This window comes from Rhipicephalus sanguineus, chromosome 3 (assembly GCF_013339695.2).
Source record: "Rhipicephalus sanguineus isolate Rsan-2018 chromosome 3, BIME_Rsan_1.4, whole genome shotgun sequence".
In the NCBI taxonomy this organism is placed as follows: Eukaryota; Metazoa; Arthropoda; class Arachnida; order Ixodida; family Ixodidae; genus Rhipicephalus; species Rhipicephalus sanguineus.
In genome coordinates, this window is record NC_051178.1 from 139734736 (window position 1) to 139759745 (window position 25010).

Here is a 25010-nt window from a genome sequence, read left to right on the forward strand (position 1 = left end):
AGCACACATTTCTGCCCAATTGTTCTACCACCGTATGCGAAATAGCGAATCGCTTCATATACAGCTGCATATCCCTTTCTTGTATTTTTCTTTTTGTTTGTGTGTGTAGAAATGGAACAGCCGAGCTGATACACACATCAACCTTTCCAGAGCAAGCAAGTTAGACCAGAACAGAAAATATCGATGTAAATGTGTACAGCTACAGAGACCATTGTGCTCCAGTTGGGAAGCACAGCATGCCTGTGTGGACTCATACTGGCGCGTCAGTTGATCTTATATCGTACCACGGCTACTTTCGCAGTATCGCGAGCCGATTAATAACGGAGGGCCTTGACTACGCAGGCGACCAGCACGAGAAATGATAACAAAAGAGTGGTGGGAACAACGTCAGTAAAGAAAACAGCGGCTGCATTTCAGCGCCCGGTTTTGCTCGTCGACGCCGCTGGAAGCCGAACCCAGTCCGTGCCCCCGGCACCACGCAGAGGGGAACCGCTGCCACCGCCACGAAAGGAGCAAGGAGCACGCCCTCTTTGAGAGAAAAAAAAAAAGAAAAGAAAAAAGAACAGTGCGCATACACAACAAGCGCGGCTCACGCACGCACAAACTGCACTCACCCTTGCGTGCGTGGTGTGACGTTAAGGGGAGCGTGGCCGGTGCGGTGCCGTTATAAGCGGAGGTGGCCAGTGACCTCCTGTGACCTTGTCTGACCCCTGCTCGAGGAGATGCAGCAGGGCCCGCGCAGCTGCCGTAAACCTGTTCTCTCGGGTTGCGCTCGAATAAAAGAACCAGAAAATGAGGAGAAGACAAAAATCGGAATCGTTTCTTCGACTTTTGCCGAAACCGCGCCTGGGCTGCCCGCGGAGAGCCGCTTGTCGGATGGTGCTCGCGCGACGTAGCAGCGGTGCACGTTGGGCGAAAATTCGCTCTTCGCGGTGGTGATTGTTTATTCGTACTCTGTTGATTTATACAGTGCACTAACCTTTCTTATATTTAATAATAATTGGCGAGGTTTAACGACCCAAAACCACGATATGATTATGACAGACGCCGTATAGTGTAGGGCTCCGGAAATGTCGACCACCTGCCATAAGGTTCTTTAACATGCGCCTGAATCTAAGCACACTGGCCTGTAGCATTTTGATACCGCGACCTTCGGGTGAGCAGTTGAGCACCATAATCACGAGATCGCCGCGGCGGGTTATTACTTTTCTTAAGGCTTTCCTAAAGATAATAATAACAAGAAGAAGAAGGGTAATAACTCTGCACCATGCGGGGCTTCTGGTGACAGATACCCCTGAAGAACTACATATTAGAAATAAAAGTAAACTCGATAGCTTATACTATATGGCTGTTTCCAGTTTGTTACGTCAAACCCTGGGATCGACAAACTAGGGCAGTTATAGAGTACATTTTCGATTATATCAAGCACAAAGCAGCTAATCGATGGGCAGTATTCTGCGACTCATATAGGCGGCGCTACAACGTCTTTCGTCGGCACTTCGTCGCGGATCGTACGAACAACGTGTGTGGGAGATACGAGAAATGCTGCACTGTGCGATTGAAAAAGGACACAACGTTGTGTTTCAGCGGATACCAAGTCATTGCGGTATCTCCGGCAGCGACCTCGCCGATGAAGCTGCCAGAAAAGCACACGTAGAGACAAACCTTGTTTCTATATCGTTAGCCAGGATTGACGCAGCTCGATACCTAAGTAAGCTGGCGCAGAACATGACACTGCAAAAGTGACAAACATCACAGTTCACACACCATCGACTGTATTCTCTCTACGACTGCGGCTACTACCTGGTCTTTCCCGGGAGGAATAAGATACAGTGTAGTGCCGTCTGCGTCTAGGTGTAGCATTCACCAACACTTACTCATTTAAGATCGAGATGGCCGATAACGCCGAGTGCAGCGACTGTGCTGTTGATGAAACTATCGAGCACCTTTTGTGTTACTGCCCGACATACGCAAACGAGAGGCTTCACCTCCGCACTGCACTAAATCAAATGGACGGAAGCGCTTTCACTGTCGAGAAGATATTGAGACGATCGCGGGCCGCCCATCACAGCTCCGAAAGGCAACGAAAGCGCTGTTGCGTTTTGATGTCAAACGCGGAACTGTTACGTCGGCTGGAAAAGTGACTTTTCTCTCCTCTATAACTTTCCTTGCCCCTCTCCTTATTCCCCAGTGCAGGGTAGCCTACCGGGCTCAGCTCTGGTGAACCTCCCTGCCTTTCCTTTATTCTTATTCTTTCTCTCATTTCGCTTATGTCTTCTATTCGCGGTCTCCTCCTGCCTAATACACACATAAAATACAAATAAAAGAAAAGATTTGAAGGGCGAGGAACAGGCGAGGACGTGTGTAGAATGAGGAGGTGAGAATGGGACAGGAGGGATGACACTGATGAGGAAACGGAAAACGACTGAGTCGATGCGCACGCATGAACACGCAACGAGCGTTAGTATTATAAACGCCGTCGCACTCTCCAGCCATCCTCAACAACCGCAGCTGCATACGATCACGTGACGTTTCGCGTATACACGACACGCTCGAGACCAACGTTCGCATCTCGTCATGAAGGAAAAATCGTCAAACTGACTCGGCTAGCACGGAGTGGAAGTCGTTGGGACGAGAAGCTCAAACGACTGCGTAAGGAAGAACATCGCACGACAGCGTATACGATGACAGCTGGGATACATGCTGCAGTGTTGAAGATGCCGCCGTATTGCTGAGACTTTCGCTGGAAGTACAAGAGGGTAAGCGAGAATGTGTATAGCAATGTAGGCGAGAGGTGCCGAGGGTTGTACAAAGGGACGCAAGTTACATTGTTCGCAGGCCATCCTCTCAGACATTTCACACAATGCAAGCTCGTGTTCACTTGCCGCCGCCTATACGGCGAACATTTCTATTAAGGGGCAAGCCTTAGAATCCTCATCAAGCGCAGAAAGTTACCTTCGGCTTCCACGAGAGTAATGCAAAACAAAAATCATGCGATGACGTCATCATGGCGTCATAGGTCGCCAAAGTTTGACGTCATCACATGCCATCTCGCTTGGTAAAACATGGGCCGATGCCAGAGGCACTGCAAAACCACGTGAGATGCAAAAAGCTTCCCTCGCCTCCTATCACGGAGGCACTGCAAAAACACGTTGGGTGCAGAAAGCTTTTGGATGATAGGAAGGGGTACAAAGTGTGAAGGAAAAAAATATGGCTTTCGCCTTCGAGCAATTGTCTTATACAAATGCATAAGGGACCATGCAAGTTTTTACATTCGTTTCCTTAGCCAAACCGACGGCGAATTTTTTTCCGGTTCAATTTAGCGCTGATACATGACTAAGCAAAATATTTGGTCGTAGTTAAAACCGCATTCGTGCCTTCAGATGGCTCTTTTTGAGCAAGACGCGTTGCGGCGATCGTTGCGGAGCGTGGGGTGCAATCATGCAAGTGATGTGGATCTCATGCGCTTCCCTGACTGGCTTGTTATTCTTTGCAAGTACATATTTGAGCACACAGCTTGTTTACGCTGCACAGTGCATTTACAAGAGAAACTATAGATCCGCCCTGCGTTGCAGTTCTGCACGGGAGCTAGCAAGATTTCGGCTTCTTATTGTGTTAACACTCATTGCTTTATTTTAAAGCCATGATTTAGTCCCCCTATGCCGTGCGAGAACAAAACACACCATATCCCTTTTATTCCTTGGATAATTGTCCGGTAAATGACGCGTCGAGGAAATAAGCTAGCGCAATGCACTTCGCGAATACAGAAACTATATAAAATACATGTCAACAAATTCGTAGTGCGTAGGACATGCATGGTCTCACAGCCATCAACGAAATTGACCTCCTACATGACCGAAAATGCTCGCGGGACATAACTTCATGGTGATAGGACTCAATGAGTGACGTCATTCAAACTGGGCCGGTTACGAGACACATTTAGTACTTCGCTAATTTAAAGCGCAAACACCAGTAAAGCAACGTAAGCGAAAACAACAACTTATCTGAAAAAAAAAAAAGAATGTGGGGAGGAGAACTGGGAACGATGTGGCCAAACGACAACAAAGTTACACACGCGGAGCTGCTCGCGACACACATTGGCGCCGCTCGCGTGCCTTCTGACGTCGCCACCACAGCGAGCGCAAAAGGGGAGCGCGTTATATATGCACGGCTCTGCGTAACGCACGTGCCCATATCGGCGAGCGCAGACACGGCCTGGGAGGGATGCCGCCGAAAAGGAAAAAAAAATTAATAACAGAATATCATGAGTCACGCGCCGGCAAAGAGGAGACCTTGGCTTCTCTATGCCTTCAATTTTTGTTGCCTCCTCCTCTCCCAACACATCTGCGTAGGAGAGGGTTCCTCGCTTTCTTTTTACCCTCACCGCTTCCTCTTCTTCCCTACAGCGTGGCTTCCGGCGTCCACGTATAGGGAAGAGACGGGAAAGAAAGGGAGGAGGTGGGACAAGCGACGGGGCATCACGACGACGCCAGCCGCACAGACGCACGACGACGGGTGAGCGATGGTCGGCGCCTCAACCGCAGAGGAAGGAAGCGGAGCTTGGTCGCGGTTTAAAGCCCCAACGGCGGTCGGTCGGTCGGTCGCTCGACCCCCGAGGTTCGACCCTTGCGGTCTTAACACTACACCCCGCGCGCATTGCCCCCGTTATACTCCGCCGCAACGAGCCGAGGGTCTAGTGGCGCGGCTACAAAAAAAAAAAAAAAAAAAAACACCGACAAAGCCAGCTCGCGACCTCACTAACGAAGGGGAAAAGAACGAACAGATAAATTGGGAAGGGTGGAATAGGGGGGCGCAAAAGACCCGGAGAATATCACTCGGTGGCTCTCGCGTGCTGTACGTCGTATGGCAGAGGGGTCACGAAAGATGAGGGGGTGGAGGACGCGGGCGCCCCTGAGGTAGTTGAGAGGGGGGGGGGGGAGGGGTGCACAAAAGGAAATGCGCGGTGGCGCGCGTCTAGAGCTTGGGGATCGCGGGCCTGTGGTCGGCGGAGGAGCGCATATTAAAAAGCAAATATTCAGGAGCTATGTAGAAAACGCCCGAGGGAGAACGCGTGCGGGCTGACTGAATGAATCAAAATATGGCCGCGAACGACCGGGATAAAAGGAAGAGAAGAAAAGAAAGAGAGAGAGGGGGGGGGGAGGGAAGTGATGTCGCGGAGGGGTGGTGCGAGAACCCTCGCTGACAAAGCGGCTCGGAATGCTGAGGTCATTGGGAGCGATCCCCCGCAGAAAGAAACGGCGCGCGAGTTCGGTGCGTTTCGGACAGCGTGCATACTCCGTGCGGGATTGCTAAGTTGGTGCGCTTAATGTCGCATGGTGGATGGCGTCATGTTTTCTGACGTTATTTTCTTTTTTTCTTTCCGCGTATACGCAGATTATACACGCTCGCGCCACGCCCGCGAACGAAACACGATGTTGTTCTCTCTCTCTCTCTTATTTTTTTCTTTTACGTTAAGAGGGAGTGGCAATATGAGCCATTTTGTTGACAGATGCACCAGGTTGAATGGAACTCTTTTGTCACCACAAGGGGGCATCGTATTGGGGACTAATGGTGCGCCTTTTTCACGCTACATTTGCGTCAAACTGCTCAATAATGCGCTCTCGGAAATGTACAGAACGAGCAACAAGCAGTTGTTTGTCCCGTGTGTCTGATTTTTCTGCGGTTCTATTTACGGGGTGAATGGTTTCTTCTTGCCGGTATATGCCTACAGCCAAATGAAGCGGTCATCAAGGAAGGAAAAAAAAAAAGAAAATGGATGGAGCTTATCAGGGTAAAATAAAGTTCCAGAGTGAGTCGACCCAGCACGAGGTCATGTCACGGCAAGTTGTGATGTCCACTCCTGCCACATTACAGACGTTCAGCTCACGTTCAGCAAGTTACAGAACAGGGGCATTTATTTATCTACATAAGCGTACGTACATGTATAATTGAGCACGCAGCTCACATGTTTCTGGAGCACACTATAGAAACACACAGATTGTCCGCCTAAATGTAGTGTCTATCTTCCCCATATCCATAAAGCACGAAAACTGATCATGTCGTTTTCCTCTAATAAAGTGTTCCAAGATGCCGTTGATCCTTCGTTCTTGTTGAGATAAAGAGAGAGAGGAGGTTGCTATAGTAAGAGACGCTATTTTCTTCTGCTCGACAGGGAGCACGGCTCAGGTAGGACCATATGTAATGGTCTATATTGCCAACTTAGTTGCACTCAGTAAAAAAATGGGGAAGGAGTGACTCTTACTTTGAACAGCCATTTAGAAGTGCAGGCCTATCCTGTTCTTCCTCTATACAGATCTTGAATGGAGGGACTCACGGACCAGCATGAAGAAAGGAAGGTTTCCCCAAAATTGCAGTGAATAGTTGTTTCCGGAAGGTGCGTGGATGATTCGCAAGGAGGTGTCTGGTATTCTTTTACGCTTTCTGCCAGGTACTCTGTTAGATGGTGAGACATAGTGCATGGAAAGAGTCGCTCAGGCGGAGCAATTGCCGACCAGATCTGCAAGGCTAACCCCACCCAGGCCCGTAGCCAGGAAATTTTTCCGTGGGGGTGGGGGGGGGGGTGGGGTGCCCACTGACAGAAGGCCTTGACTATTTTAGAAAAGCACCTGTTTTATTTGTATATTTTCGGTGAAACATCCCCTTCCATCAGAATTTCCAGGGGGGGGGGGGGGAGGATGCCGGGCCCCCATCCCTCTCCCCCCTGGCTACGGGCCCGACCCCACCTGTAGCAACGTGACCACCACCACCACGGTGCAGCGTCTATTAAGGAGAGGAAGATGGGATAGAACGGAATGGTTGGCTGTTGGTGACGCATGTGCTTCCCGAATTAATATCGAGCACACCTACATGTGTATACCATTAGGGCAGCCAGTGGGTGGCGCACGCGGAATTCGTCGGAATACGTCGACAATTAGCCTGCTGATCGTAAAAGGGAGCTATATACTTGCACCGGTTGCATGATCAACTCGCGACATCCCATGCTTGTAAGAATGCTGGATTAGTGAGGCCTATAACATCCCTTTATCTTCAATGACGCCGGCTCCGGGTCGTAACAGCGCATCGATCGCAACCCGGCCGCCGGGAAGCAAGCACACATGGCTGCGTCGATGGACCGAGTGGTGAGTGACTTAGCGGCCAGACTTTTTCATGCAAAAAAAAAAAAAGCGAGAGTTGGCTTGCTAAGGATGGTCGAATGACGTAATTCTCCTAGTTCATTTTCTTTCCCGACATAATCAACAAATGAGAAGTAACAAGCTTTGACGATCTCTAAATATGTATTGAAAGTTTTAAGAATCACTGATATTGTGTGATTGCTGTTTTCTTGCCATTTTTATGAGACAAACTGTTTATGGCTACGTTTTATGGATGATCGAGGCTAGTAATTGCACCTTACAGCAATGAGATGCCCCTGTTCTCAGCACTGGTGAAATGGCAGGCCCATGTTGGGAGGGAAAATTGAAGATTTCTCAAAGAAGCGGAGTTCAGAATCAGGAAAGGTAAAGAAGAGATGCTCACGGAGTACTTTCATTGCTATATACAAATTCCAATAACACGAGCGTTATTTGAGTTCTATATCCGTGTGAGACGTTTCTGGGCTGAGCGTTGATGCATCAGCGGAGAGAATAAAACCTGTTAACATGTCTTGCACACCAGTTGAAATCCAAGCCAGAGACACATGCTGCGAGTCACTATAGGATTTAAACAGGTCAACCAATCTTCTCGTGTGAGGCAGTTATTTAACAGCCTAGCTGTTTTGGTTGCCGTTCCTATGCAAATCGTGCGTAGAAACTCGGGCGGGGATGTGCCACGGGGATGGGGCAAGCCAGTGGCGTAGGCAAAAAAATTTTTCGGGGGGGGGGAGGGGGGGGGGGCACACCCTTGGTCCGATGTGGGGTCTGGGCAGGTAAGTGTGGTCGAGTCATTTGTGCTCTATACCGTGGCAGAAAAAAATATCGGGGGGAGGGGGGGAGGAGGGCACGAGCCCGGTGTGCCCCCCCCCCCCCTGGCTACGCCACTGGGGCAAACCCCACTACGGAGTACAGCAGGTGCGAAGGAAAGGAAGGACATTACATGGAGAGAGTGGTGAGGAAGGAGGTTGGAGCCTGGGGTGGGAGAGAGTAAAGCCTAAAACGAGGAGTGCTGAGGCAAGGAGCCGGAAGGTGGAGCGAGGCGAGCGTTAAACGAAAACTGCTCGGCGAAGTGGAGAGAAGGAAGGAAAGGAGAGGAGATATGAAAAGTGGAGGAGAAGAAATAACTAAAACGAAATAAAATTTCTTGATGAGGCGCGATGCGAGCCCGGATACGACGGCCCGAAGGCGAGCGTCGTAACCACTCAGCCATCCAGGCACGCATTTATGGGAACCATATGATTGCGTTGCTACGGGCGAGAGAACGAGAAAAAGACGGAGAGAAAGAAAGATAGAAAAAGCATACCATAGCAATGTATAGTATAGTACAGCAAGTTGGTGGGGAAGGGAAGTGATCCTGAGGAGGAGGGGAAAGGGTAAAGCATAGCACAGCCATGTATACATGGCTATATATAGTGGCGCTGCGCCGTGCTCCCGACCGGGCTGCAGAAATTAGGCGCCTTTTCCTCTTCAAACCACTACCACCACCTATATAGCCATGTATATAGCCGCCTTGTTATAACACGGTGGCGGGAACTGAGGGTGAGGTAAAGGAGGAGGGCTAAGCCCCCTGTTCCGCTCTTTCCAGTCTTCTCACCACCAGTATTTTTATTTGTACGCCGCACCATGGTATTCATCTATTCGGTGGGGAGGGAGATAAAAAAAAAGAAAAAAAAAGGGACTGACTGACCATACCACAGAACTACCACAGAAGCTGGACTGCCATGCAGGAACCCTGAAAGTAGTACCAACTATATCTCCAGGTACATGACAGTGAAATATATATTCCCATGGAAGAAAAATGCATTTCGAGAACGTTGACCAGAAGGCAAGAAAATATTCAGCCGCAGAAAATCCTGGTACAGCGACACTACAACGTCAAAACTGTCCGATCATTGCAAAGCAACAGGAGCCATATTCTTAGAGGTTCTTACACACTATATTACCGCAAAAGAAAATACACCAGGAAACCTTGGTGCCGCAGGACGTATTTTGTTTACGACATGATTGAAGCCAACGGAAAAGAACACTTACGAATAAGAAACTGTTAATATGTGTGAGTCCTCAAATTAAAAACTTCATATGGCTCTGCCGTTCGATGCTGACCTATAGCCATAAGGTATATCGTTTCCCTGAAAATATACGTATTTGACAGATCTCGAGAAATACCTCTTCTACGGTAAGAAAATAATAAACTTCACGTGTAAGCAATAAAGGCTGGATGCATAACATACGGAAAATGAACTCGCACGCTGTCGCTTAGGTAGAGCAAAAACTAAAGATAATAATAAAAAGATAAGTGTACCTCGCAAAATATTTAAAAGCGCAACCAATATAAGTTACATATCTGCTCGTGAACATTTTCCTAAACCAACCGCAATTTCCACCATGCAAAGACAATACCGCCTTCGCCCATCTTGACAGGACCAGCATCGCCGAAAACCACAGGCGCGTCGCACGCGCGCCCACGCTCATCCTGAACAGGAGGCACGCGCGGCAGCGATGATGAGGCGGGCGACAAAAGCGCCGCTCAAACACACGAGCCGCCGGCAGCAGCAGTAGCAGAAGCGACAGCGCGCGCGTTGCTCGACCTCTCAACTCGGGAGAGGCGACCCAGGGTCCCGGGTCGCGCAGGTTTCCGCACCTCTCACCCGCGCCACTGGCGCCTCTTCCCGCGCCCTCCCAGCGCCTCAGCAGCGAGGCTCCTTGTTGCCCGGCAGCCACGCGCGCTGCTGCTGAGGCGGCGGCGGCGGCGCGCCGGCGGGGGGGGAGTCCGGGGGAGGCGGGACCTGTGCGCATGCGCAGCGGCCCGTCGGGTGGCCCCAGCAGCCAATGAGCGCCGGGGTCCCGCCCGTGCCCCGAGAGATCCCGCCAGGGCACGACCGCGGCACGGGGGGGCGCCGCGCAGAGACGCACTAATCGGCCCCGTGAACCATGGCCGGCCGGAGGTGGCCTCCCGGCTCCTGCTGCTGCTGCTGCCGCCGTAGCAGCCCCCCGTGCGCGTAGCGGGCGCGTGCGTTGGGCGCGACGCCACACCATGGCGCTCGCCATGACGCCCTGGAGAGACTCCGTGGACCCGGCCGACCTGGTGATCGGCCTGCCGCCGCCGCTGCCCCCGGGTACACCGCACTCCTCATCGTCCTCGGACAAGAACGGACAGCACGCGAACATCGAGTGCGTCGTGTGTGGCGACAAGAGTTCGGGCAAGCACTACGGCCAGTTCACCTGCGAGGGATGCAAGTCCTTCTTCAAGCGCAGCGTGCGCCGCAACCTGACGTACACGTGTCGCGGAAACCGAAACTGCCCGATCGACCAACACCACCGGAACCAGTGCCAATACTGCCGCCTCAAAAAGTGTCTCAAAATGGGCATGCGTCGAGAGGGTACGTGTCTGATGCATCGCGGGGTCCTTTTTCCCGCACCCCCTCCACCCGCCCCCGAAATCGTCGTCGTCGATGTTCGTCGTTGTGATGCCCCCTCCCCCCTTCCTCACCCGCTCACTTGCTCGGATGTTGCATACCCCCCTCCTTGCCCCCCTCCTCCCTCCCCCCCCATACCTCAACCCAGTGTCGTGTGCATATTGTTGCCCCGTGCCCTCGCTGGGGGGCCGGGGTCGCCACCCCTGCCTGCACCGGTGTGATCTGCGATGCAGTTCTTCCGTTTTGTTTTCTGTTCGATGTTTGTGTGCCTTGTGCTGTTCCACGGCGCGTTTGACGACACGTGATTGCGGGCCCGGCCACTGTGAAAAGGTAGGGTGTATTTTTGCCACATTAACGAATCTATCCTCTAAAGCTCACGTTAATCTCACCGAGAGTGTGTTCTAACCTTCGGGCGATTGACGGTGAGTAAGTGGCGCCGTTTTGTTTTCGCTCTGACTGGCCAAGCAGGCTCGTCCGTCCCGACCACGCCGCGCTGTTACACGGCGCTTGGCCTTGCGCGATCTCGACTTTCTGTTGCTCGTTCGCGCGGCTCAAGGTCGCGTCGACAGCGTGCTTGTCGTCAACTGCTTCAGGAACTTGCCCGACCGCTAGGAAGCGTTTGCAAATATAGCAGGATCTTCGCGGCAATTGCATGCGCGCGGAACGGGTGATCACGCCTGCCGGCGTGGGACATCCTGCACGCCCGGTCTCACAGTCCCGCGGATCGCTCTTCGCTGTCCCGTGAAAACTCGCGAGTGCGCGGACACCTTGACGGCATTCGTTTTCACTATAACCGCCACCTTGCCACGTCTGGCAAGGTTCCAATGCAATGTCGTCGTCTCTCGGAGCCAGTTAGGCGCTGCACTATCTTTTTCGAGTTGTGTATTCACATCAACTTTATTTTGTTTGCCCACCAACCTCATGATCAATATCCTAGATATCAGAAAAGAAAATTATAAAACGAATACCGCGCTGCAGTTGGCGAGGTGCAGGAAAGTTGCACAACATACCGGTCAAAAAGAAACAACAGATGTGCAGAAAACTAATTAAAATCGCGACACTATGCAATTAACTGCCGTCAACGGTTTCTCACGGCTGTGAGTGAATTATAGAAAAGTGCGCAGTAAATTTTCTTAACTTTTCTATTAATGTCCAGGGATTTTGGTTGCAGGCAGCGTCTATAAATGGTAAAGTTTGGGGCGAAGTGTAATATTTCGCTGGTTAATATCGAAAGCTTGCTATGTCATCCCGATCGCATGGGGCATGTTTGTTTCACTCGAGTGCCGAGCTCCTGCGCAAGAACAAGAAGGGCTGATAATACCAGTATATTCGTTTCTTCTGGAGCAGGAAAGTATCACAAACACACATGCAGCGCTGGTCAACCGGTCGGATACGTGCATGCATTGCCATGCCTCCAACATAGGACAGTGATTTGCGAGTTATTTATCGTTTGAATCGACTTGGGTGCATCTCTCGGTGGGTCGCGAGAAAGGTGGCAGAGTACACGCTGCAAGCCACCTGAGGCGCTACTCTGTGCACATCAGATTCCGCTGTTGCTTGACGGGGGTATTTCTTGGGGATGTATTTAGTCGATAAACGGTATATGTAAGCATGCGACAGGATCCGTATTAACGTGCAAACTTTCTGCAATGCAGTGTTATATCGCCTTTGAGGAGAAGTATCAATACATGGAAATACAGGGTTCTTAGCCAGTTCTCCGACCGTTTGGCAACCTCGTGCTCAGGGGCGTAGCCAGAAATTTTTTTCGGGGGGGGGGGGGGGGGGGTTCAACCATACTTATGTATGTTCGTGCGTGCGTTTGTATGTGTGCGTGTATATATACGCAAGCAAAACTGAAAAATTTCGGGGGGGGGGGGGGGGTTTGAACCCCCCCCCCCCTGGCTACGCCCTTGCTCGTGCTTACTTGCAAATTATCTTATAACACCACTGACCAGAGGCATATTCGAGAGTGAACACATACCTTGTGGACTGTATACAGTAATTAATCTATACTGATAGCCTATTCACGCGCACTTGCAGCTTTACTGATACTTACCTTACTTGAGTATAGGATGTGCTGAATGATTCGTTCATCTTCAATAAATAATTATGGGGTAAGTCACGCGCTACAAACGTACACTACTCTGCACGACTGAGCACTTCAAACGCCCAAGCAAAACCAACTTTGTGGTGTTCCTTTCTTCCGGCCACAGAGCCTTTTCCGATACTCCCCCCCCCCTCTTTTTTTTCCCCTGCTCATCATGAAGCTGTAGAAAAGACTTCGCTAAATGCCCACTCGAGCTCCTTTTCAATGCAACCTTGTTCCCTTTATGGCTCGTCACTTCTCCGTCCGTCTCTTTGCCGTCGAGTGAATGCGCGCCACGGGGTTCCTAATCCTCTCGTCACCTCCCCCTCCATTTTCATACTTCTGATTTTCTTGTTTCGTTTTCATTTTTTTTTCCTGTCCCTTTGCTTTCGTGGTCGATTATGGCGCGCCGCAGTATATTGCCGCGTTTTATCCACATGGCTGCGTCTTTGCTTGGATCACCGCCTTGCGCGGGGTGCACCTGTGGAATGATTACGGCCATCCATATCCTTCGCGTTTCCATGTCGCTCTGCGGAGAGGCATACGCACTTACATGCGCGGCGAGGACGGCCTTCGCTTTGCCCGACAGACCGAATGCCGCGTTTTTGTGGGAATCGAAACGGCGTGCATATACATATTCATTGCTTCAGAGATGCAATCGTGAAGGAATCTGAATAGAGAGAGAAAATAAAATGGTACTGCATTAAAAGAAGAGAGAGAGAGGAAAACGTTAAAGTTGCCTATAGCCCTGTCGGAGCTGATAGGCGAGTAATTTTGAGCGCGCTTGCTCGTCGTTTCTGTTGATAGTGTACGCAGCAGGCGTATACTGTGGTGTGTCAAATAAAGATTGACAAATGCACGGGAAGCGTAATCTCTAAGTCTTCTGTTTTTTTTTTTTCGTTGCATGCTAAATGCGTGGGTAGATTTGGAAATGTAAGGGTTAAATGTACAGCAGTGTGCACGCACATTTGCAACAAGGCATTGAATAAAGATATACATCGAAGTATAGTCCTCCATAGACATTGCTGGTGCGCCTTATTATTAAAGCTGGAAAGACAGCGTATGTTTAAATCAACTAGACGCTTTCGAAAGGCGAATTCCTTCATTGTCTTCATTTGTTTATACATTGGCTTTGTTACTTTTATTATATAAGCACCAACCAACCGTGAGTGCCTAATCGATATTTTTTTAAACGATAACTATGTGTATTTTAGTTCTACTTTTGTTTGACAGGTTGGTTATGATAATCAATATTCGCGCCACTCTTCCTTATTATCTTATCGCGTTATCTCTCCGCCCTCGCACTTGTCTTTTCATGACAGCCCGGTGTGCATAGTATCTTCCAAAGAAGTTGCTGACGCTCGCAGTGTTAACTTGGGCTTTGTTTTGCAGCAGGTTACATTTGTGACGTATTATTTTCTAATAGCGGGCTAAATGGGAATCCTTTCTCGGGTTTTCAAATGCGACAAGCCATTCTGTTTGGCTGGATCAGATTTGATTAGCTGCCCGGGTTTTCTTTGCGTGCATTTCCTGTCGTCGGCATTGCACTGTTGCCCTCGGATATTCTACTTCAGGTTACGAGTTATCTGCTCAGCTAGGTGCAGATGTAGCGTGATAAGCAGGCAAGCGATGTCTTCACGACAGTAGTAAACAGGGACTTAGCCAGAATTTTCTTCGGGGAGGGAAGGGGGCGTGGTTCAACCATCCTTTATGTACGTTCGTGCGTTTGTGCGAGTTTGTATGAACACCTCAAATCCTCCCCCCTCTCTCCTCCCCTGGCTATGTCAGAGTTGATAAACAAATAAAGTAGGCCCAAGTAAATACAGGATATTCAACATGTTCGCAAACCTCAGCGTTGTTAGTCGCTAAAGCACTGGTTATGCATAGATATATAGTCACTATAAGTATCATTGATATGTAGTGACTAAAACACTGGTTCCGCATTGATGATAAGCAAGAAAGTGACTATATTTCGTCATAAAAATTTTGTGAGATATATGGGCAAAGGAAGCAAAGACCAAAGGTGTGCCGTCATTGTCTAAGAAAAAGGTTTCTTTTATGCTATGAATGTCTAAGAATTAAAGCGTGAGTTGAACGGAGCAGCCTGCTCCCCCACATGCACGTACAGACATTTACGAACTGGAAAAAAAAATGCTATTTAATACGTGTGATTGCATAATTTTTCTACAAAGAATGGAAGGAATGCTTGCATGCGATCTGTATCCGTCTACACCATGCCATCAGACATTAGATCTGTACTTAGATTTAGGTGCGCGTTGAAGAACCCGAGGTGGTAGATATTTCCGGAGCCCTCCTTTACGGCGTCCCTTATAATCATATGATTTTGGGATGTTAAACCCCAACAATTATTTTTTATTATTATACTATAGAGTCTTATTACTACATAATGAGAACCTTATACCTGACTTGTCGCCATTTGGGATTTCAAGAAGCACCGGTATAGTTAGGTAGCAATTAAGACGTGGCACCGGAACGTGGTGGCCCTATTAACTCAGCTTGCACGTTGGCCATGGTTGACCGTTTAATGCGTCTTACCTTTATAGGAGAAACGTGAAACTGAACGCACGTGATCATTACAGCAGTTAATATTGTAGTGTAAAAGGCGGCGTTTACTTAAGGCCTCGTATATGTTGCGACCATTTCACTTGTCTTTCGCAAGCCTCATGCGGCGTAGAGGCTTAACGCGTAAGGTGTCGCGCTGCTAAGCTCGATGGGGCGCGGGTTCAGTTCCCAGCCACGGTGGCCGCATTTCGATGGGGGCGACATGCAAAGGACACTGCGTGCTTAGATTCACGTTAAAGAACACCAGGTCGTCGAAATTAATGCGGAGTCCCTCACTACGGCGTTCCTCGTAATCATATCGTGGTTTTGATAGGCAACACCAAAAAGGAAGGAAGGAAATTCCAAGCCTCGTGGGGGAACCTCTATATGTTTGCTTTTTGCACAACAGCGAAGTTAGCGTTTCTTATGTTGTTACAAAATCACCTGCGCTGACACCGGCTTGTGGATTCCGTACATCCTCCACGAAGATAATTTACTGCACTTTCACTGCACAGAGGAAAGCGCACGTCAGTCTTTTGAAAGTGAAGCGCGCACGCGTCCACGTGCTGTATATGGCCGGCGGTGTTTTGAGTATATAGATGTGTGGCACGTTGTGAAAGAACTGCGGGGCAAGCCCTGCCGGCTGCCCCGACGTTGCTCAAGCGTCTCACTTGGCATTGTCCCCCTCCGGAGGAAGCCTTGATAAGCCGTTATATGCATGCGTGCGTCGGCAGTTTATCACGGAGGAGATTGCTCATGTTGCGACCTTGGATTATCTCCGGCGGTCTCTTCTCCTTTTTCTCTTTCTTCGCTTTCTTGGTTCATGACGCTTATACATACCCCCCGTCGTACACAACTTTCCTTTGGCTCCTTTTGTTTCTGTTTTGATTTTATTTTATTCTTCACTTTCATTCGAAGCTCACTCGCCCTTGTGGCCAACACCCTCTCACGATGCGGCTTCGCGCGTCTTTCGCTGTGGAGCCGTTCTTTCGCAAAGATCCATGACTTCCCGCTACGCCGTGCTTTTTTTTTTCTTGCTTGTTTTTAAACTTCAAGATGGTTCGCGGGGTGACGTAATGTACTAACTCGGACGGAAACTTGAATTATAAAAGCTAGGAGAGGGCGAAGGCTGTGGCACGACTGGCTTTCCTGCAAGAAGCTACTTGACCAATTAGTGACTGCATTATGACTCGACGCGCGGCGATATGGCGGGTCGCGTGGGACATTTATTTTGTTCGTTGCAGTCTGAGGAGCTGCGGCATGTCGGTTCTTAACATTGTTGCGGATAAGCCGTGCACCGAGATGCAGCGAAAACGTTTTAATGTAGACCTATCCCGTCTATATCTCTAAACTCGTATTCGCGATGTTGACGGCGGCAGGTGTGATGTCTGTCATGTTCGGGAGAATGAAACGTGTTTGTTACGAAAAGATGCGCCGACCAAGTGTGGTGCGCAGCAATGTACTCTCGCGGCGAATTCTCGGCGCGTATTCACAAATAAAGCTTTTACGCTAGATTTGTCTGCGAGAGAAAATTCTTAATCAAGATGCCAGACACGTTATTACCGAAGTTGACCCGGCAGTCAGAAAGAACACTTTCGAGCGAACTGAAACGCGTGTAGACCTGACTTTGTGTTTTTATGTGCACTTGCTGAGTGAACGAAGGACGTTGTCAGCATTGTTTACCCTATTATTTTCTTGTATGCCGATAGTAGTAAACAACTCGCACAGTGCAAGGAAGGACCAATTCTGACCTTCGACTGGATAGGTAACACTTATTAACTCGCTACCCTTTCGTAAGAGGTCCACAGCTATAGCCACCACAGGTACTGTGCACAACTACACATGCGGCGTGTCAAGCACTACAGACCGAAGAAGCAAAACGACCTGAAGACATCGTTATAAGCGGCCTCTAAGCGTACGACATAGCATTCGACCATGCTCTAAGCAAGCGAAAGGAGTAAGCTGTACTGCACGACCTCGCTAATTTGATTTGAATTACAGAATTAACCTGTTACAAGAGAAACGCATCAGCAGCCGGCGCCTTTTACAATCGCGGTAATCGGTTTTCGATTTGCAATCGCGCACAGAATCTCTCCTTTCGCGACCGCCTCCTAATCAGCTTAACGGGCGCTCCCACCATCGTATATGCAGCATCCTTTAATACCTTTGTCAGGGGCATGATAGCGATCCCATGGTCTCCGGCGCATGGAACAAAAAATGAGAGAGTCGGGGCGTCTCTATATTTCCAATGTCCCAATCTCTCGCACATTTCCAGCGCGCTGACGCTGCAAGCCGGCACGAAGTCTCAGCACATGAAATATGAAACCTCCACTTATGCCTCTCCCCCTTTTATTTATGTCCGTGTGCCACAGTGAGGACATGCAGAGAGCGGTCTTCTTCTGAATCTTCTTGTTCTTCTGTACTTCGCGGGCGAAACGTGGTACGTGTAGTACGGGAGGTGCACGCCGGACGAAGGATAGAGCGAAGCAGCGCCTTATCGGGAAATACCTGCCGACTTGACCGTCGACGGCGGCGGTTGGTGCTACGGCGACGTGCTCTGCAACCAAACGCGAATTGCGTGAACCGGCGGCGCGGCCGGAACGCGGAAAAAGGTGTGCCCTTCCCCCCTCTCCCTGACCCTATACACTCCCTCAAATAAAAGGTCCCCATCTGGAGGTCTGCACGTATTTAGAACAATTTCGCCCGCCGTCCGAGCGCGCGGTGAGCTTCTTCGGGTGACGCATTGCACGGTGCTATATAGAGCTAATATCCGTGCAGTTGTATACATTTGTGCAGTGAGTGACCTCATGGTCTGACATGTATCCTCTGGCGCACGCGGGCCACTTTGCGCACCTTTACAGACTTTAGAGCGTGGTAACATCTAGTTAACGCGCTTTCGAAAAGCCGAACACTGTGCCCTGCCCGACATATAATATAGGGGCGCGCATGTTTGCGCCGCTATGACTCAATGCAGCTGTGACTCTGAGAATTCTGAGCACGAGGTCGCAAGTTTTATTCTAATTGTGCATGGTTGTGACGTTATGTTGAGGCCGATGTAAATGCCTGCCAGTCCTTGATTACGGGCAGAGTACTATATGCAGCGTATATCATCGGTATCGCTGACGGACACGACGCTGAGCAAGCGAGACACATGTTTATAATGCATGAGTGCCATTGCTACGATGGGCTATACGATGGGGCTTATAGCCTTGACATCTAGACATGTCGCTACGTGTTAGTCTTTTTGCCCAGAATCACCGCATCGCAGTTTACGCCTAAGTCTCAAAGAATTATACACCACGAAGATTCATCATTCTGAGTGGCGTTATCATCGGCCCGCGTCTGTATATCCCACCGAACTCATATAACCTAGCTCACTCTCTTAGTATTCTTATATGCACCGCCCCGCACCACGATCGCGAAACTTCACGCTTAACCGCAAAAAGAGGAAGAGCTATACCAGCACGACTGGACGCACATACACGTCGTATATGAGTAAGGGATATGCTATGCGCAACACGTGCGTGATAGTTGGCGCGGCGTCGATCACAGGTCCGGTTGGATGCGGCGCCTGCAAGCGGCGCCGCGAGCATTCCTCCATCTTTGCTTATAGTATCTCGAGAACGGAGGAGGAGAGGTACAGACTGATCGGAGGCAGCGGGCAAGGCAGCGTGCAAGACGCCCCTGTGGGTATCGCTCGGTACCTCTCGCAGCGGCGAGACTTCCGGCGTGTTCTGGCGGCTGCCGTGCGCGCATCGCCCGAAGATCGTGCGTGCGCGCATATGCATGACAATTCCTTGGCCCGAGCCTCCGACGCAAGTGTATACGCGTATAAACCATATGCGCGGAATAAGATATCTTCCTGCGGACGTTCTACTGTATACCACCCCCTTCCTCTTCTACATACATTGCACACGGTGGTGGCTATCTTTACGCGCTCTGGTTCCATGTACTCCATACGTGCACGCACGGCGGTGTCCGCTAGCTCGCTGCAGAGAGCCTTCTCACCCGTGAGCGTGTGCGCAAGCGCGCGTGAGGGTGCCGCAGGCGATGAAGGCGCGATGCCATATGCATCGCGTGTCCACGAAGTTACTATGCGCGCAGGTTCATTAAGCGGGCAGGGCGGCGTCATTATACCCGGGCTGGACCCGGGCGGGATTGAGCGGTGATAAATGGACGACGCTCAAAGCTCTCTCATCTTTGAGATTATAAGCCGACGGAGATTCCTCCTCCCCTCTCTTCTTTTTGTCTTCTTGTGTAACGTTCCTTCCTTTCTTTTTTTCGATTAACCTCGTTCTATGGAACGTTTACGTATACTGCATAATATAGAAACGACCTTTCATGGGAGGCCATGGCAACTGCATCGTATGATATACTGTACGCCCGTATAAATATACTCTGCCGCGTGGCGCGGCTTTTTACGGCGATCTATATTACAAAACCTTGCCCTTCGAGAGGAAGATCGCTGCACGCGACCTTCGAGAATGTGACACCTTGAATGTTGCTTATCTGTCTTGTCTTTTTCGTATTCTCCTCGCTTCCGTGCTGCGTTCTAGGGCGCGGTCAAGGTGCACTTCGAAGGAGCGTGCTTCAGGGCGTGCGCGGCGTCGACACTCGAGATAACGTCCGCTGCAATCAGCGGCCTATTGAGCTTGTCGTTCGCTCGCTGTATGTGATATCGTTATCGGTTATTGATAACATCAATCGAAGGTATACACGCATTCTCTCTTCTAGTCACGAGGTGTAAATGCATTAAATCAAACGACTTGTTTTTCACTTCCCGAAGCTTCGCTGTTGGCTGTGAGGGACGCCGAATAGCGGAGGAAGGAATTCTAGTTACTTCTTGCTAGGCTGAACGAGTTCAATTGAAACCTTAATCCTTTTGAACTAATATCAATTGGAAGCAATTGCATCCGTGAATTCGTGCTCATATAGCTGAAAATCACCAGTCACTTGGGCGCACCGGGTACGATATATGGGATTAATTTTCAAGAGCTTATAGGAGTAGTTGCAAGAAATTTGAAAGAAAAAACGAAAAGGCGGGAAAATAATGAAAGGAACGCGACTAAGCAAGATGTTGCTTGAACATAATTGAAGTACATCCTCAAATGTAGACGAATAGCAAGAATCGTCATGTGATGGCAGAGTATTCTCATGTCATACTTTCTATTCAGTTAATATAAATGCAAGAAAGAAAAGCGGGAGGGAGAGAGAAGAGAGGCAAAATATTTTGTGTTCCTTTATTCTAGTATGTTTTGTTGAAAGGACGGTGCATACAACTTACCGGTGTCCTCATTTTGTCAGTGGCGTGCCAATAAGCTTATCTACATGGCTAATAGATTGTGCGATACTATCTGTTAAAAATGATCACCGCACTCTATAGGAGCTTGACGTTCCCGCGTCGTTCGCGTGCATTTCCACGCAGCCACGGCGGCCATTTCGACAAGGTATACAGTAAGAACGATGCGCTTCTCACGAAAAGCATTTACGTATTTATTTTTGCTCCGGCGCGAGGCACATAGCGCACCCAAAGCGGCAGCGGAACAACGCAAGTCGGCTAGCCAACCCGGCTTTTCGGCGTGGGGCTGTGTAAGGTAACAGATGAGCCCTGGATACCTGAAAGGATTAAAGAACCGCTAGGAGATTTGCCTTCCTTCGCAAGACGCTCGCGAACACGCGGGTCGTATACAGCCTAAGGTATTAGCGGGATTACAGAGCGACGCGTGAGCTGGTAAGAGGACGCGTCTTCCTCGCCGGGCCAAGGATTGGAGGGACCGGGCCCGTTCTTTCTCCGATCAGCCTGTAGCGGAGAAAGGCCGCATGCGGTGTCCCACCTTGCGTTCAAGTCACTGCAAGCCGCAGGACGGTGCCTTTACGAAGAAGTGCGCGCGCTGAAAGCGGTTTTCGTCATGACAGATGGCGAAATTAAAATGTAAATGCAGCGCCTCTATGTACTATACCTATGGAAGGGCCTTGCATGCGGGTTTTCACTTTCTGCAACACTGTAGTCGCGCGCTGAAGATAATCAGCATTGGGAACATATTGATCGAGTACATTGGCGTAGAACCGCGCGCTCGATAACGTATTCGTGTATTTGTTTTCAAGGCTGCAGTAATCGGCGTGTACTCTTGCCTCACTCACACATCGGGTCATAACCTTATCGTTTGAAAGCTGGTCTTCCCACTTGCCTCCTTATGAATTTCGTACGAGGAACTCATACGTGCATGCACGTATGAGTTCCTCGTATGTGAGTTCCTCGCCTCATATCCGCAATTTTGGCTTCGTTGCCACACGACGTTGTATTAGTGGAAACAGAGCTATATATAGATATTACATTCCAGGTGGAGTAAAGTGCGAACACTGCACTCTACCTGAAATTTGTGGTGAGTGATTATTAATGAAAATGCGGATGAAATTATACCGCACGGGTTCGCTTAGTAGCTTAGTCCTAGATTTAGCATATAAAACCAATCAACCAATCAATAAGTGAATGCACTCGAAGTAAGACGGAGCAAATCTTTGGACGTAAAATACGCTTCGATACACCATGTGTCTGTCGTCCAATTCGTGCTGCTGTTGCTGTTGCCACTGGGATGTTAACCAGTCTGAATGGACAATCATGGTCGATACTATACACAGAGCGCTAGTGCCGCTTCTTTACTATAAAGCTATTAGCACAACATATCATATAGCATATTATTCGCGCCTGGTTAAGATAAAAGGTTCACGTTAGTCAAGTTTTTATAATCCGGAATGTTTACTACACCAAGTGGCGTTTAGTCCTGTCCGTGTTGTTATGAGGAACAGGGGGTGCTCGTTTCCTGCTATAGGTTGATAAACCGCATCGCGGTAGTTTCTATGAGAAGCCTCGGTATATATAATTTTTCCGCTTTGAAACACCAATACTGCAGGCATTGTTGCAGAGCCTCGGCAGTTGATGATCTCGCTCACGACGTCATCGGCATCATTTCAACGTGGCCATTATTTTAATCAGCAGAACACGCACCGATATGCTTCTATCACATGTACTATCTTGAGCAATACGATCTGGAACACGGAATTCATGTTTATTAAACGATTACTTGTAATGAACTTATATGAATGTGACGTATCGAATTGCCAGAGATAACTTTCCACTTGAGCGCTTAGTGTCATCAACACTTTTGCGCTTGCCAAGCCGCTATGAACTTTAAAATGTAAATACAGTGTTCCAGCTCATATTGCTTATGGCTGTAGGTTTTTGCAGTACATTGGGCTCCTTGTAATTTTTTTCTCTTCCCGTGCTTCTTTCTCACGGGTACATCAGGGAGCGCAAATAAGCTATACAGCGAGGCACATCTATGTGTTTCTTTTTCTGTTTTTGTTTTTAACCAGTCGTCCATTCGTGAGGAAGATCATGAGCCAGTTCGCCTACACGTCGAATTAATGCGGCGGGACGCCGTTTGTTATACTTAACTATGCCGGCCCGTCGGGCGCTCCAATCTAACGTTATTAGGCCGTCTCGAGCGCTCGATAGCGTTGCGCGACAACCGCAGCGGTACCGTACGGCCCGCGAACGTCCCTGGGACCACCTATAGAGTGAGAAGAGTCTCCCGTTCCCATGACGCTCCGCGGACACGCCCGCGCGGCTTCCGCACCGACCTGACCCACAAACAAATCGCAAATGCGGCGTGCCTTTACGGGGTGACAACGCGCGTTCGGGTCGTATACGTATCCGCTGCCGAAGCTTCAGTGCTCCCGTTTCTTGGCAGCGAGCGCCCTCTCCAGTCTGTTCGGACGAGCCGTATAGGATGTGCATATGGCGGGGAACGAATAGATTCACCCGTATAGCGCCAATACCGGATTAATTCAGCTGCGCAAGGATGGCGCGCTGGTGACGCTGTTCTCTTCGGAAATGCAGTAAAACGTGATTTGTGAGCTCGTTAATGTCTTCCGGTAGCACCGATGTCTCTCTAGAGCGAGCGACGGAGGGAGATCGTGCATGCGGCTGAAACAGCGACAGAGGACGCACTCAGTTTTTAGGACAGTTGTGCATAAGAAATCCCGGAACCATGCACAATCGGGAGTACATATCGCGAACCCACGTATCTTCAAGGCACTGCTTAACGGCTCGTTACTGGCGTGAATAAATTGCGGGCTTCGAGGTCGTTTCGTTTCATGGAGAATAAAGGTGTTAATTGCTTCTTCGGGCGCTTGAAACGTGATAGGGATTTATCTGAAACACCTTTTTTCACGCTTTTTTTTTTTATACATGCCGCACTGGCAAGTGTTATCTGTTATTGTGATTTCCGTCTGTGTTGTGCCGAGTTTTCGTGGTGAGTTATGTACGGTGAGTTATGAATAGTCCAACACTCATGTGCTGGTAATTATTCCCTGGAAAACAAACTCTATCGAGTAGGCTTCCATACCCAAGCAATTACGAAAAATAGAACTGCGTTGCACATGGGAAGTCAGAGGAGTGAAGAGGAGCGCTATGTTGCGAAGTGATCCCTGCATATACGCATAAGTACTTTCGAAGCCCGCTAAAAGGCGCATCTATGTTACTTGTTTATTTTTCCCTCCCATGGGAGGGAAAATTTATGCCACCGGCAGGTTGGCGTTGTCAGTCATGATCGACGGAAGCGTCCGGCTTTGCAGCTTCAGGGTGTAGCGACGGGGATGAACAACATTCTTCACCAAATGCGAAGAGGTTTATTGGTTGCTCAAGGGCGTAATGCTTGTCAGCGGCAAGGCAACGAGAAGAACCATCCAGAGGCACAGCAGCGATCCGAAACATGAGCCGAGCGAGCCGAGCGTTCGCGATGCTGCTGGATGGAGGCGCATCTTCGTCTTCACAGGAGAATCGACCCCGACAGATGCTCATCCACTGCAGCTAGCCGTCCCGTCCAATCCGGGCACGTAATTTCGTCGACCTGGTTTCTGTACATTTTTAGATTCGTTTATTCTCCATATTAGGATCCGTTCTGACGTCCTAGCGTCTCTAAAGTGTTCAGCGAGCATAAACCGAAACTATGAAATAGCATCTCGCGCTAGTCGCAGCAGATGTCACTTTAGCGAAGTTGGTTACCCGTGGCACCTCGCCGCTTGGGTGCGTTGCATTTTCTCACGGACAAGCCGCCTTATGCCGTCGCAGCGCCGCGTGCATGCCCTCGACTGGGCGCCCACTTAACCAGCGGCGCCGTAGCTGTTCTTAATGATCCCGACACACCGCAGCCGCGCCGATGTGGTGGCGAGCACTGGGGGTATGTATACGCCGAGGCAATTTCACGTTCCAGCAGTGCAGCAGCAGCCTTTCAGCCGCAAATAAGGTGCGATTCTTCACCGGCATTTCTCGGCGGTATGCGCGTTTTCCTGCGCTCTACTGACACTCTTTTAACGCCGGTCTATAGGTGCGAGGCTGCGCATTAGCGCGCGCCACGCTGTTTGACCGGTCGGTGCAGTCTCGCAGGGGCGCTGCTGCATGCCGCGACCGTCGTGCATATTACATTTCATTAGCGCTTTAAGCGCTTGTGCGTACGTTTATACCTTGTCTCGGTACATTAATTTCCTTCTACTAAACTGCTGCTGTATAGTTACCGCGCCCAGCGATTTGAGCGAAAACTGTGCAGTAACCAATGCATTTCAATGTTTTAGACTATGCGACCGGCAAGGTAAGGAGAGACGAGAAAGCGGGGTCTGTTATATGTGGTTTGACCTATGTCACGATGCCTTTGCGCATTTTACAGCAGAGATTTTATGCTCGAGGTTCGCCGTGTGTCGTACATAGAAAATTATCATCATCATGAACCGCCACGC

General features: G+C 49.7%; 1 protein-coding gene across 1 annotated transcript in view; it reads left to right on the forward strand.

Moving 5' to 3' along the window:
- The first annotated feature begins 10030 nt into the window (after window positions 1–10030).
- Window positions 10031–25010, forward strand: part of LOC119385902 (steroid receptor seven-up, isoforms B/C) — a 37906-nt gene continuing 22926 nt past the window's right edge. The window contains exon 1 of the mRNA XM_049414148.1: window positions 10031–10531. Coding sequence (XP_049270105.1) covers window positions 10186–10531 — 346 coding nt within the window. The 5' untranslated portion in view covers window positions 10031–10185. The remainder of the gene's footprint in view (window positions 10532–25010) is intronic.